The sequence below is a fragment of the Narcine bancroftii genome, chromosome 2 (assembly GCF_036971445.1).
Source record: "Narcine bancroftii isolate sNarBan1 chromosome 2, sNarBan1.hap1, whole genome shotgun sequence".
In the NCBI taxonomy this organism is placed as follows: domain Eukaryota; kingdom Metazoa; phylum Chordata; class Chondrichthyes; order Torpediniformes; family Narcinidae; genus Narcine; species Narcine bancroftii.
Genome location: NC_091470.1, coordinates 39343065 through 39358742, shown reverse-complemented (window position 1 = coordinate 39358742; position 15678 = coordinate 39343065). Strand labels below are relative to the sequence as shown.

The following is a 15678-nucleotide window of genomic DNA, read 5'->3' as shown; positions in this document are numbered from 1 at the left end:
GTTCCATTGCAATGGTAAATTGTCTTGTCCCAGATTTGTGGCTCAGTATAGTCTAAACTATTCACATGAAATACTTTGGAAGTTTCTTCATTGTTGTTTTCTAATTGAACAAACCGCTGTTTAAATCATCTGGTCTTGGTCACTTTTTTGAACCTATCTATCAATGTGACTTTTTTTGAATATTTATTATCCATCTTTTCTGTTTATTATCTCTTTTAATTGAATATATGCTATTGCAGATGTCTTTTCATGAAGTACCTGCTTAGCTCTAGCAATTAAGAATTTTAGTGCATGTGTGCATGTACTATGTATATGACAATAAAATCAATATTGTTACCATCAACCAAGGATTCTGTCACTCTAGAAGAAGGGTAATTGGACCATATGACTTACAATAATGTGAGAAAATTTCAATAACTGCCATGCAACAAAGTTACTGATAGAGATAAACAAGGACTCTGTAGATTCTCACGAATTAGAACTGGAGGAACTCAAAGGGTTGCACACATCCATTGAAAGCAGTGAGCAGTCGACGTTTCAGGCTTGTCCACTTCTTCAGGAATTACTGATAAGATATTTTACTAACCAACTTTTTCTTTTTCTCCACATAGAGAGAAATCCAAGTTCACCAAGTGATGTTAAAATAAATGGATATTGTATTATCCAATTCTTCTGAACAATAATGTTTGGATTGAATGGCATAATTTGGTGTATTCTGTTCAACTGCTTCCATAGCCAGGAAAGATTATTAAATTTAAATTTAGACATTCAACACAGTTACAGGCCCTTCTAGCCCATGCCACCCAATTGAACTCCAACCAATGTATATTTTGAAGGGTGAGGGGAAACCAGAGCACCCATGCAGTCACAGGGAGAATGTATAAACTCTTTACAGACAGCACTAAATTCGAACACAGCTCACTGGCACTATAACAGCATAGTGCTAACTGCCTCGCTAACCATGCCACCCTATAGTAACCATGCTGCCCTGTGCTAACCGTGCGGGTTCAAAGCACGAGATGGAACTAATATTGGAAAACAAAAAAAATTGTAACTGGCATTGACGATGCAATATGAATTCATCTGAACAGAAGCAAAATAACCTCTCAGACGCAGAGGATGAGGGTCTCCTACTTAGTAGCTGGAAAGATGGAAGACAAAAATATGCTGCTGTGGCGGCTCACCACTAGACAGGCGAACCGGCCCTGCTTGTAAGCCACACGGCGGGGCAGCTGGCCAAAATGGCGCCGTCGGGGCTGTTCCCTTCCCCCAGCACGGTGCTCAGAAGCCCATGCTGGGGGACCACGTGATGCCCGGGTGACATCAGCGCCCTCCAGTGTGGTTCTCAGCCAGGTCCGGGCTGGGAGTATAAGTACAGCCCAGCAGCCTGCAATAAACTAGTCTGCCTACTGAGCTCAACCCATCTGGTTGTGTGTGTGTTATTGCAGGAGCATTGTAGCTGCCGCTACAATTGGTGACCCCGACTGGTTCAAACATCTTTGAACCCATCATGAGCGACCTGGGATCAGCGCTATAGCCGTGAAACTGCCTGAATTCTGAGTTCAGGAGCCAGAGACCTGGTTTGGCCACACGGATGCTCAATTACACCTCTGTCACATTTCGTCTGACACGAACAAATTCTACCATGTGTTTGCTGCCCTGGACCAGGCCACTGCCAGGTCATTCAGCACCCATCCGCCGAAGACAAATACGAGACCATCAAGCGAGTGCTTACTGGATCCCTCGGACAATGCAGACACCAGCGTGCCGCTTGGATGCTGCACCTTGATGCCCTGAGTGACAGGTCCCTGATGGAGCTGATAGACGAGATGCTCACCCTCATGGGTGAGCACACCAACTGCCCACTCTTTGAGCGGATCTTCCTCGACCATATGCCTGGGGACATCCAGCCGCTGCTAGTCCAGGAGAGCTTCACCGACTCGAGGAAGGTCACCCAGAAGGCCCAAGAGCTATGTCTCACATGATTCCCGGAGGGCTCAGTGGTACGAGGCATGGGCACGACCATGCCAAACCTGCCCCTAGCACTGCGGTAGAGCACCCGGCCCCTGCAGGGGCCCCCAAGAGCATAACCAAGGCCACAGCATCCGCTCCAGGCCTCTGCTTCTACCACCAGTGCTGGGGAACCAAGGCTCGTAAGTGTCATCAGCTTTGCTCATTCTATGGAAACGATGAGGCTGGCCGCTGTTAATGACTGCGGTGGCTGGTCAATGACACAGCCTCCCCTACCTGCAGGACTCAGTTAGCGGCCACAAGCCACATTTCTCCGCTGCCTCACTGCACCACGGGGTATTCCACCACACCCCCACCCAGGGCCCACCGGTCCACGCCAAGGCACACCGGCTCCCGCCTGACAAGTTCCAGGTAGCAAAGGAGGAGTTTTCGTACCTGTTGGAGCTGGGGAATCATTTGGCAGTCTGACTGCCCTTGGACCTCGCTGCTCCACTGGGTCCTAAAAACCTCCAGTGGTTGGCGTCCCTGCGGAGACTATCAACGGGTCAATGAGGCATCCATTCCTGTCCGTTACCCCATCCCTCACATCCAAGACTTTACAGCCAACCTGCATGGTGCGAGGGTTTTCTCCAAGGTTGACCTGGTGTGCGGATATCACCAGAACCCGGTGCATCCTGAGGACATACCCAAGATGGCCATCATCACCCCCTTTGGCTTGTTCGAATTCCTGCACATGCCATTCAGGCTCAAAAACGCCACTCAGACCTTTCAGCGCCTCATGGACACAGTGGGCAGGGACTTGAATTTCATCTTTATTTATTTGGACGACATCCTCATTGGCAGCAAGGACCAGGCACAACACAAGGCCCAACTACGTGCCCTTTGCTCCTGGCTGGCCGACTTCGGCCTTACCACCAACCTGGCCAAGTGCCAGTTCAGGAAAGAGTCCATGCAGTTCCTGGGCCATACCATCACGGCCAAAAAAGCCAAGTATGCCACTGTGAAGGTCACTGCTATCGGTGAGTTCCTATGCCCGGACAGCCTCAAGGGGCTGCAGGAGTTTGCGGGTATGGTCAACTTTTACAACCGCTTCATCCCGGGAGCTACGCGCATCATGCAGCCACTATTCGCCCTTATTGCAGCCAAACACAAGATGCTCGCTTGGAACCCAGAAGCCTACGCTGCATTCGAGGCCACCAAGGACGCCCTTGCGAGGCCCACCCGCACACCGACCTGCATATGGCACTCTCTGTTGATGTCTCTGCCACAGCCATCAATGGCAGAAAATTGGAAGCCACCGGTCCTTCTTGTAAGCCACCTGCTCCGCCTGCCGGAATGCAAGTATAGTGCCTTCAATTGCGAATTACTGGGCATGAACCTGGTGGTGCGGCATTTCCGCTGTTTTTTTGGGGGGGGATGACTTTTACCATCTTCACCAACCACAAACCCCTCACCCAGGCGCTCGCAATGGCAAAGGTTCCCTGATCGGCCTATCAGCAGCGTCACCTCTCCTTCATGTTGGAGTTTACCACCGAAATTCAGCACAAGGCGGGGAAGGACAATGTGGTTACCAATGCACTCTTGCGACCGGCCATCTGCACACTGACGCCCAGCCTTAACTTTGACAATCTTACCTGCGACCAAAAATCTGATGAGGAGATGAGGGCCTTCAAGACCGCCATCACGGGCCTGCAGTTCCGAGACCTCCCGACTCCGAGCGGCAAAGGCACCATCCTGTGCGATATCTCCTTGGGCTCCCCTCAGCCAGTGGTGCAGGCAGGTCTTCCATCATATCCACAACCTTTCACATCCGTCCATCAGGTCCATGGTCCGGATGGTGGCAGAACGTTTCGTATGGCGTGGGCTGCATAAGCAGAATGCAGGCTGAGCCAGAACATGCACCCATTGCCAGACATCCAAGGTGCACAGGCACACCAGAGCCCCCGTACAGGAGTTCAAGCACATCTGGGAACGGTTCAGCCACATTCATGTGGACATCATCGGGCCCTTACCTGTTTCCTGGGGCAACCTATTTACAATGGTGGACAGCACCACTCGCTGGCCTGAGGTGATCCTGATGCCAGATGCCTCCACTGGCTCTTGCTTCCAAGCACTGTTGCATGGTTGGGTCGCCCGGTTCGGCGTCCCAGGTCACCTCACCAGCGATCGGGGCACCCAGTTCACATCTGCACTCTGGGCACAGCTCGCCAACAGGTTGGCGATCCAGCTACAACGCACTATGGCCTACCACCCGCAGGCCAATGGACTGGTCGAATGTCTGCACCACCACCTTAAGTCGGCACTCATGGCCCGCCTCACTGGTCCCGACTGGGAGGACGAACTGCCTTGGGTGCTCCTGGGCATCCGCTCCACTCCCAAGGAAGATCTGCAGGCATCATCTGCTGAGCTGGTCTACGGTGCACCGCTGGCACTACCTGGTGAGTTCATCAATGCACCTCACAATCCCCACTGGTTGCCACACAAACTACTTCCTCACTTCAGGGCACACTTGGACTCGTTTGAACCCTCACCACCACACAGGCATGGCACCCGCCCATCTCACGTTCCCGGCGAACTGCTTTCCTTGGAGTATGTTTTTGTTCAGTGGGGCCCGACCACGGCACCTCTGCAGTGACTGTACGAGGGGCCGTACAGGGTTGTACAGCGTTCCGGCTCTACATTCACGCTGGACATTGGCGGCAAGCGCACCTCGATCCCACTGAGCCCGTGGTCGTAGCCCAGCCCAAGAAGCGAGGCCGCCCGGCAAAAAAGGACATTGGTACAGATTCTGGGGTGGGGAGGGCTGTGTGGTGGCTCACCACTAGGCAAGTGAACCGGCCCTTCTTGTAAGCCATGCGGCAGGGCAGCTGGCCAAAATGGCGCCGTCGGGGGTGTTCCCTTCCTCCCAGAAGCCCGCGCTGGGGGACCACGTGATGCCCGGGTGACGTCAGTGCCCTCCAGCACGGTTCTCAGCCCGGTCCGGGCTGGGAGTATAAGTACAGCCTGGCAGCCAGCAATAAACCAGTTTTCTGCTCACTGAGCTCAACCAGTCTGGTTGTGTGTGTGTGTTATTGCAGGAGCAAAAAATAAAGCACAAAATACCACCTTCTAATGTTTTCTGTGAAATTGCTCATGTAATTACATTATCGTTCGTAAATTAAACACTAACCTTTTTTTTGTTCTGAAGTGAAGTGTTCATTAGATTTAATCACTACACGGTAACGATGAGCTCAGGAGAGAAAATTGTAATTGAATTTAGTGTGCTTAAAAAAAAATCTATGCCTTGGTTTGACTTGAAGTAATAGAAAAAATAGCAATGAGAAAATGGAGTGGAGAAAATAATTTAAAGGATTGGATTTTGCATAAGAAGGACTCACCCTACCTTTTCCTTTTTCTTTTACAGCTCCCATGACAAATCCACATTTGGGTAAGTTTATTTTTTTTCTGTGGGATAAGTGAGTTTTCTGGTGAAATGATTAAGATTACAGCAGTCACTGTTGTTTGAATTCAGTATATGTCACTTTGTGTTTATTAAGTATGATTCAGGGAAATAAATATATCTTCACCTTCATGTGTGTGGACTCAGTTTGCAGGGATAGTGTTGACATGAACAATTTTACTTTATTACATCTGAGTATAAAAATGTTTTGCAGATGTGTCCTCTATCACAGTTTGGTTTCATTGTTAGACAGTTCAAGCCTTTTCCAATCTCTGAGCCCAATGCCCTGAAGCAGCTGCTTTGTTCCAGGTTAAAAATGATTATTTTCTACAACAGCAGTTTGTATCTTTTGGAGATTGGAGGACAGATCAAGAATTAGATACAGAATTGGATGTTTTCTCATAGCCAGAGATGTTGTTACTGTAGTAACCTTGCTTGGAGCCTCTTCTGACCAAGTCCTGGAGGGGGAAGCATTTGTTTATTTGTCTCTGATTTAACAATCCTACTAAAACCACTGGGGAAACAGTCCACTTGTTTGCACTTAACACAAGAATTGCACAAGTGTTAGTACCTTGGATGGGACAAAAGAGACCAGGCTGATCTTGATGCAATGTGGAGGCATCTAGCAAATGCTACCTGCTGTAGATACATAAGAGTACTCAGCACATGTGCCACGTTTGTTCAGTGAGTCTTTGACCAGGAAAGGAATGTATGCATTACAGATCCTTGGGAAAATCAAATGAAACATAAGCTTATGTTGTTAACATCGACCAATTTAAAACAAAAGCATTGGATAGGAAATTCAAGTTGGGATATCTTCAATATTTCACTCCTGCAGAGTGTGGTAGCCACCTGTTTCAAAGCGGCTTCCATTGTACAGGTAAAAACACACAGAAATGCTGGAGGAACTCAGCCAGTCCTTAGGAGGTAAAGCTATATTACCTAGCTGGGTAAGGAGTACAAGAAAGGTGTGATAACCTGCCTAATTGACAACCAACCAGTGGCATTCACATCCATAGTGATGAAGTGTTTTGAGAGGCTGCTATTGAATCCTATCAGCTTGTATCTGGGTGGTGTTATATTTCACCTGCAGCAATTGAGAGACACATAAACAGGTGAGTTAAGTTTAACCCAACATTTATTAACAAATTAATAAAAATACAATTACCTCAATAAACATAACCCCAGAACATAAGCTTTTATGGCAACTCTACGTTAACAATAAGGTATATGTGGTGGGAAAAAAACCATTACAGTTCAAGCTCAAAATGCCCCAAAAGAAAACACCGAAAACAAAACTTCAAATCAGTCGCATCAAGTCCAACAGGTCTGGGATTCTTAGCTTGATTGCACATTGGTCTTTAAGTTGAACTGGAGACAGATGGCCATGATCTCTGTAGACTTAAGGCTTTCCTGAGTTTAGAATATGACAACAACTACCTTTGATTTCCTCACATGGGAATTTTCACTCAGTGACTTTCTAGTCACTTCACAAGGTTCATGCCTCCAAAGCCCAGTTTAGGGTTAATAAGTGACCTTACGTCACACAAGTCTTCCCCTCTAATCACCCTGTCATGGGTTGACAAGTGACTCCTGTCACATGAAGTCCTCCTCTTGGAAGGGGACTGAGGAAACACAGCTTGGACACACATACTCTGGGTATTAGAGAGGCGCAAACTGCTGTCATGGAAGTTGTTCAGTCTCCTTTCTCCCACTGAAACTACTGTATGAGCACATTGACAGTCTGACTGTCTGCCCTCTGATCAACTGACAACCCGTTCAAAACTCAGTGCACTGGACTCTACAACTGCCCCAGCACATACCTTCAGCTCACCCCATTGGTGGAGAGAGGTTGACAGCAGTGGGCATGCTCTTCACAAACCCACTGGCTTCTAGCGCGTGGCTATTTATGCTCTTGACAGCTGAGAGCTTTCCCAGCACTTTACAACAGCACACGATCCTTTCTTTCCCCTGTAGGTTCTAACCTCTCCCTGGTCCTAAAACAAAATTGCCCAGGGACATTAACAGTAGTAACTTGGATCCATTCCAATTTGTGTATCACAGCAACAGGTCTATGGCAGACGCCATCTCACTGGCTCTACACAAAGCCCTGGAACACCAGGACAGCAAAGGCACATTCATGTGTACGCCGCCCTCGACTGGATAAACTTTATAATGTGAGGCAGGAATGTTCCTTGCAACCTCCAACTCCAAACAGACAAGGTGTTGCTGTTTTCTGTATAGTACTTTCCCCCTAGATCAAATAGCCTGACAACCCTGAAATCCTTGCACACATGCTAACTCTGCAAATGTTACCCTTTTCTACACTTGCACATGGCAACTGGGATGTGTGCACTGACAACTTGAAGGGGCAATGCATCTTGAGAGTTAACATGAGAGGTGGCCTTGTCAGAAATATGTAATTGTTCACTTGGAGGATTTTACATTTTCTAGTAGATTGTCTTGTGTTTTTCTTTATTTTTCTGCATCTCTGATTTGCATGTGACAACCTTCAGCATTGCTCTTCCACATAGATTAAACAGTGGGTGGGTGGGGGTGTCACAATAACTCATTTGGGGGGGGATATGGCCTGCAAATGCCCCCCCCCCCCATGACAGTGTATAGGTGCCATAAGGCTCAAACCACCAGGTTCAGGAACAGTTGCTATGCCTCCACCAACCAGGCTTCTAAACAACAGACTCAATCAGAGACTCATTTAACAACTCTTGCATTGCACATTATTTATTATTGAATATTTATTTTCTGTATTGCGCATCTTATTTGCACTTCCTTCTAGTTTATATTTCTCTTTTGTATACATACCTTTTCTTGAGTAGAGTTTTTTTGCACTTCTGATAAGTGGTAATTCTTCCTGGCCCACAGGAAAAAGAATCTCAGGGTTGTATTTGATGTCATGTATGTACTCTGACGATAAATCTGAACTTTGAACTTATCTGACTGAACACATGCAACCAGATGAAACAAGGGCATGCACACAAATTTAAATTTAGACCCAGTACGATATCAGGCCATTTTGGCCCACATGTCGGTGCAGCCAAATTTAAACCCAATTAACCTACACCCCAGAGCCCCTGGGGAAAACTCACACAGAGATGGGGAGAACATACAAACTCTTTACAGACTGTGCGGGATTTGAACCTTCGTCCTGATCGCTGGCTCTCTAAAGGTGTTGCGCTAACCACTCTGCCAACTGTGCTGCCCAAATAAATGTAATGCATAGCACATAATCATATTTTATATATACACACAATATAAATAAATATGTATAATCATTGCAGAATAATTTACTTGTTTCACTTATTAGAGCCCAAAGGTTACAGGATGCTGTTCAAGTCACAGACTGCAGAAAGAAGCTATTTCCCATCCTGGCAGTCCTGAAAGTGCTGTCAATCCCATCCATCCACTGGCAGCTACTTGTTCATACCGTATTACTGTGATGTTTTGGCTCCCATGTGAGTGGGGAAGGTCCATTTGTCTGGCAGAGCTTAGTTGTCAATTTTCCAGTGACACTTCCACATTTTCCTCCTGATAAGAGTCTGGTTGCTGCAATTCCTGCAGTGATGCAGGGAAATCTTCCCTTTGTGCCAGTAGCAGCTTAGTCCTGATGCAAGACCACCAATTCTATTCAGTTGTACTGAGTGGAGGAGCTGCAAAAAAAAAAGTGAAAGGGAATATTTAGATTGTTTAGATAATAAATTTAGACTGTTTTAAAGGTTTTAAACTATGTTCAGTGCCCTCCATAATGTTTGGGGAAATAAACATTTTTTTTCCTTTATTTTTCCCCTGTGCTCCACAGTTTTAAATTTGTAATCAAGCAATCCACATATAATTAAAGTGCACATTCCTGATTTTATTCAAAGTTATTTGCATACAATTTGGTTTGACCATGTAGAAATTACAATGCTTTTTGTACGTAGTCCCCTCATTTCAGGGCACCAGAGTGTTTGGGACATTTGGCTTCACAGGTATTTGTTTCGTCAGTGCAAGTATAAGAGAGCTGGACTTACTTTTTAGCTTTCTATCACCTTAGAGTTTGTAGCTGCCATTTATCAACTTGAGGACCAGAGTCGTGCTAATGAAAGTCAAATAAGCCATTTGGAGGCTGAAAAGCAAGAATAAAACAGTAAGAGACATTGCCCAGACTTTAGGATTACTAAAATCAACAGTTTGGAATGTCATTAAGAAGAAACAGTGTACTGATGGGCCTAGTAATTGCAAAGGGACTTCTTCTTCTTTGGCTTGGCTTCGCGGATGAAGATTTATGGAGGGGTAGGTCCACATCTGCTGCAGGCTCGTTGGTGACGGACAAGTCCGATGTGGGACAGGCAGGCACGGTTGCAGCGGTTGCAAGGGAAAATTGGTTGGTTGGGGTTGGGTGTTGGGTTTTTCCTCCTTTGTCTTTTGTCAGTGAGGTGGGCTCTGCGGTCTTCTTCAAAGGAGGTTGCTGCCCGCTGCCCGCCGAACTGTGACTAGAAAGGGACTAGTATCCAAGGAAGACCTCCAGTGCTAATGACAAGTGAATTTTCATCATAATGCAAAAATGTCTGACCAATCAGAAACACTCTTCAGGTAAGTGTCTGATTATTGTCTGAAGAAGTTTTCGTGGAATGAATTACAGAGGTTACACTGCAAGATAAAAGGTGTTGTCATTTCTACATGGTCAAACCAAAATGTATATAAATAATCTTGAATAAAATCTGGAATGTGCACTTTAATCACATGTGAATTGTTTGATTACAAATTTAAAACTATGGAGCAAATAAATGAAGAAAGTGTATTTATACCAATCATTATGGAGGGCCCTGTAGATGAGCTAATTTTTTTTTTGTTTTTCTATTTCATTTTTTTAATGTTTCTGAAGTGGGGCACTGAACAACGTTTCTTCAATACCTGGCAATATTTTCAACCGTCTTGTGAGTAGGACTTTTTCACATCCTCTCATGTGCAATTGACACTTAGCAGCAAGTTGACCTCAGTGGATTTGTAAAATGCATTGGAGTAGTTGGTTCTTAGGTTGACAGTGTCCAAGATTCAGGACTAGCCGCATGTTCTAGCCCAGAGTGTGTTTGTACATGAGAAGGGGGTTGTGGTTGGGTCAGAGGGAATATAGGAGGTAAGGGCAGAGTGAAATTAGAAAAGCCAATCACTTAATGTTCAGATCATTGGGTTGAAGAGAATTCCTACAGGCAGTGAGAATGCTGAATGACCAAAGGAACTGGTCTCACTAACCATCCAAGACTCGCATATTCATGAAGAAATATTTATTTGTCTAGATGAAATACTTGTTCTGCATATGTATTGTTTGTTTGTATGTGTATTATGTCTGGTTGTATGTCTCGGTTTTTGCACCGAGGACTAGAGAACGTTAAGTCGGCTGTACAATCAGATGACAGTAAATTTGACTTGAATTAAATTGATCCTTGTCATGTGTTTTGAGACACAGTGATGAACTATCCAGTTAGCATTATTACAGTAGGTAGTGCTAGAATAAGAACAAATGGACACAGGATAAAACTATAGGATATAGGAGCAGATCATTCGGCCCATCGAGTCAACTCCATGATTCCATCATGAGCTGATCTATTCTTCCACTCAGCCTCACACCTCTCTGCTCTCCCCATAACCTTTGATACCCTGACTATTCAGATACCAATCAACCTCTGCTTTAAATACATCTCCCATCAATCTTGCCTCCATGGCCACCCATGGTAGCAAATTCCAGAGGTTCACCACTCTCTGGTTAAATAAATTGCTCTGTATCTCTGTTTTAAATTGGCATAGATGACTCTTTCCTTATTCTAATATATCCTAATTTCAAAGTATCATCTTACAAAAGCATGACCTACGATATTCCGAATTTCAATCTCTTTAATCCAACAAATCAAACTCTGTGGCTGTTACTTTATGTAGCTTTAATTCGTTGATAAAAACGGATAAACATGGCTTCGCATTCAGACTTGCATGACAATGAAGAATGAAACATTTACTGTATGATGACATCGATATAAAATGCATATAAAGCAGCTCAAACTTTAAAGAAATGCACAGAAAATATAGATAAACAAATTTAAAGAGACAAAAAATTCAAAGAAAATTTCTTCTGCTCACGGTTTCTTCACATCATGAAGAATAATGAGCAAGTCATTAGTCTGGGTGGGGGTGGATATTATGACATATTACATCATGGTCACTACGGTAACAGTGCAAACAATAATCTCTAAAAGAGATATGCACAAAATTAACTAAAAGTTTGAAAAAAACACAAGGATTTAACCTTTACAATGGGTGCCCTTCAATCCTGAAGTTGTCCCCTCTTGTCCTTGATTCCCCTACCACGGGAAAAAAAACTTTACCACATGTCCAAGCTTTTCAACATTCAAAATGCTTCTATGAGGTCCCTCTCATTCTTCTGAACTCCAAGGAGTGCAGTCCAAGTGCCATCAAATGTTCCTCTTCATTCCAAGAATTATTATTGTAAATCTTTTCTGAACCATCTCTAATGTCAGCACATCCTTCTTTAAATAAGAGCCCAAAACTCTACCCCATACCCCAAGTGAGGCATCACCAGTGCCTTATAAAAGCTCACCATCACATCCCTGCTCTATATATCCCATTCCTCTAGATAAGAATGGCAACATTGCATTCCCCTTCTTCAACACTAACTCCACTTGGAGGATAACCTGCATGAAGACTCCAAAGTCCCTTTGCACTTCCAAATTTTGAATTATCTCTCCATTCAAGTATTAGTCTGCGTTATTATTCATTCTACCAAAGTGCCTGATCATACACTTTCCGACTTTGTATTTCATTTCCCACTTCTTTGCCCTTTTCCCAAACCTAAGTCTCAATGCATCTTCTCTTTTTCTTCCTCACCACCTGCCCCCTCATCTGCAAACTTCGTCACAAAGCCATTCATTCTGCAACCCAAGTCATTAGCATGCAATGTATAAAGAAGTGACCCCAACACTGACCCCTGTGAAACACCACTGGTAACCCAGTAGCCAACCAGAATAGGATCCTTTTATTCCCACTCTCTGTTTCCTGCCGATCCGCCAATGCAACTATCTTTCCTGTTACTCCATGGGCACTCATATGCAGCACATAGAATTAAATCAAAACCCAAGGTCTTGTGTTGAAGAGTAACATAGTGCAAGGCGTCATCATTTAGTCATGAGTTCCATTCAAAAACTTAATAACGTCAGAAAAAAAATTGTCCTTGAATCTGATGGTGCATGTTTTCAGAATCTCCTATCTTTCTGCTTGACAGCAGGGGGGAAGAGAGTGTGAGTCAGTCGGAAATATCTTTCAATATGTTAGTTGCTTTCCTGAAGCAGTGGGGGTGGTTTGAAGGTTGAATCAATGGAGGGAAGGTTGGATTGTGTGACGGTTCGATCTGCAATCACCACTCTGCCTTTCTTTGCAGTCGTGGGCAGAGCATTTTCCATAGAAATCTTTGATGCATCTGGGCTAGATACTGTCTAGGATGCATCTATTAAAATTGATAACTGGGCATTAGAGGTGTTGATTCAATTTCATAGCTGTAGTTTAAATGTGATTGGACCAAGACAGGTTGGTGGTGATATTTACTCCAAGGAGTTGGAAGCTCTCCATCATCTCTATTTTAGCACCATCAATACAGACAGGAGTGGGTGATTCTTGAAGTAAAATCCCATTTATTTGTTTTGCTGGCACTGAGGGAAAGGTTGTTGTCTTGATACCATGCCACTAGATTTCCTATCTCATTTCTGTATCCGTCATGTAATTCCATAGGGTGCCCAGGCAGAATATGAGGTGTTGTTCCTCTCTGTTGTGTTGGGTCTCACCCTGACATTGGACAAGGCCCAGGACAGACCAGTTGATGTGGAAATGGGAAAGGGAATTGAAATGGAATGCAACTGGAAGCTCAGGATGACCACTGTGGACACAGTGCAGCTGTACTGACCACAATGGCTTTGGGCAGAATTGGTTTTCGGAATGTAAAAACGGCAAGAGGATGAAAATGTGCTCACTCTGAAAGAGTTTCTGAAATAGCTTTGGTGGAGACAAGTGATAAAATTACAGCTTGTTGATCCCTACTACCATGACAGATGTCAGGAAAGTTTTGTTCCATAGAGGCCGGCTTATCATATTTGCCTATCAGTTTACTTGTATATCAAAATGGACAGATTTTTTTTTGTGTGCCTGCCACTGTCTAATCAACTTCGGGCAAAAGCTGAAAACATATTGCTGAATAAGGTGAGTAAGATGAAATAATTCAAGAGTTTCATCTTCTAAAACATATCAAAACATTAAAACCCCTTGTATCCAGCACCTATGGGGATTGTTAGATGCTGAATAAGTGAATTTTCCAGTTGCTTGAGATTGCGTGTTGCCTGATTGGTAAACAGATGGTGAGGGTTGTCAATTTTAAACTTTCATATTTTTTACTGTTTATTTTTCGAGTTTTTTTTTTTGCCAGTTGATTGAATTGAGGATAACAGGGGTTTTATGTATCAGTACAAACTTCTCAATATATATATTTTTAAATGTTATTAAATGCCTCCTGGGCTGGAGGGCTGGAGGGGCCTGCCTCCCCTCCTAGGTCGGTCCATACTGCCCGGACCGGGGCCGAGGCCGCCGCAGTTCACCCTGTGCCTGGATTGGGGCCGCCGCCTCCCACTCTCTGCCCGGATCGGGGCCTTCGCCTGCCCCACTCGACCGAGGCCGGGGCCGCCGTCTCCCCCTTGCTCCTGCCCGTATCGGGGCCGCCACCGTCTACCCTTCGCCCGGACCGGGGCCGGGGCCGGTGCTGCTCTCCCTGTGCCTGGACTGGGGCCACCGCCTCCCACTCCCTGCCCGGACCGGGGCCTCCGCCGAGGCCGGGGCCGCCGTCTCCCCCTTGCTCCTGCCCGTATCGGGGCCGCCGCCGTCTACCCTTCGCCCGGACCGGGGCCGGGGCCGGTGCTGCTCTCCCTGTGCCTGGGCTGGGGCCGCCGCCTCCCACTCCTTGCCCGGACAGGGGCCTCCGCCTGCCTCACTCGACCGAGGCCGGGGCCGCCATCTCCCCCTTGCTCCTGCCCGTATCGGGGCCGCCGCCGTCTACCCTTCGCCCGGACCGGGGCCGGGGCCGCTGCTGCTCTCCCTGTGCCTGGATTGGGGCCGCCGCCTCCCACTCCCTGCCCGGACCGGGGCCTCCGCCTGCCTCACTTCGACCGAGGCCGGGGCCGCCGTCTCCCCCTTGCTCCTGCCCGTATCGGGGCTACCGCCGTCTACCCTTCGCCCGGACTGGGGCCGGGGCCGCTGCTGCTCTCCCTGTGCCTGGACTGGGGCCGCCGCCTCCCACTCCCTGCCCGGACCGGGGCCTCCGCCTGCCCCACTCGACCGAGGCCGGGGCCGCCGTCTCCCCCTTGCTCCTGCCCGTATCGGGGCCGCCGCCGATACCCTTCGCCCGGACCGGGGCCGGGGCCGCTGCTGCTCTCCCTGTGCCTGGACTGGGGCCGCCGCCTCCCACTCCCTGCCCGGACCGGGGCCTCCGCCTGCCTCACTCGACCGAGGCCGGGGCCGCCGTCTCCCCCTTGCTCCTGCCCGTATCGGGGCCGCCGCCGTCTACCCTTCGCCCGGACCGGGGCCGGGGCCGCTGCTGCTCTACCTGTGCCTGGACTGGGGCCGCCGCCTCCCACTCCCTGCCCGGACCGGGGCCTCCGCCTGCCTCACTTGACCGAGGCCGGGTAAGAAACCTGCATAGGAGAAGGCCACTCCGATATAAAACCTACGACCCAAGGACCTCGCTGCCACATCCCAGCTTGCTCGGCCACGACACACGAACCATGGGTGTAAAAGGTGGGGCCAGTACTGTGCGCGCACTGCACTCCACCTAAAAGCTCCTTTGCGCAGGCCCGAGGACAGGTCCACGTCCTCCCCCTCCACGTCCTCCCCCTCAAAAGATGCTCACAAACTCAAGCTAGCATGCTGGAACATCAGAACCATGCTAGACAAGGCTGACAGCCACCGACCTGAACGTCGGTCTGCCCTCATTGCACATGATCTCCTCAGACTTGACATCGACATAGCCGCTCTCAGTGAAGTCCGCCTGGCAGATGTAGGCAGCCTCCAAGAACGCGGCGCGGGCTACACACTCTACTGGTCTGGCAAGCCTTCGGATGAACGACGCCTATCTGGTGTAGGCTTCATGGTCAAGAGCTTCATTGCCTCCAAACTCGAAAACCTTCCGACAGGCCTCTCGGACCGAATCATGTCCATGCGACTCC

The 15678-nt window shown here is 47.4% G+C and overlaps 1 protein-coding gene across 3 annotated transcripts in view; it reads left to right on the top strand.

The window, feature by feature from the left end:
* The window catches only part of mdga2a (MAM domain containing glycosylphosphatidylinositol anchor 2a), a 615537-nt gene that overhangs the window by 506903 nt on the left and 92956 nt on the right, over positions 1-15678 (top strand). For all 3 annotated transcript variants that reach the window (XM_069916370.1, XM_069916371.1, XM_069916372.1), the window contains exon 14: positions 5375-5398. In XM_069916370.1, the coding sequence (XP_069772471.1) occupies positions 5375-5398 (24 nt within the window). The remainder of the gene's footprint in view (positions 1-5374; positions 5399-15678) is intronic.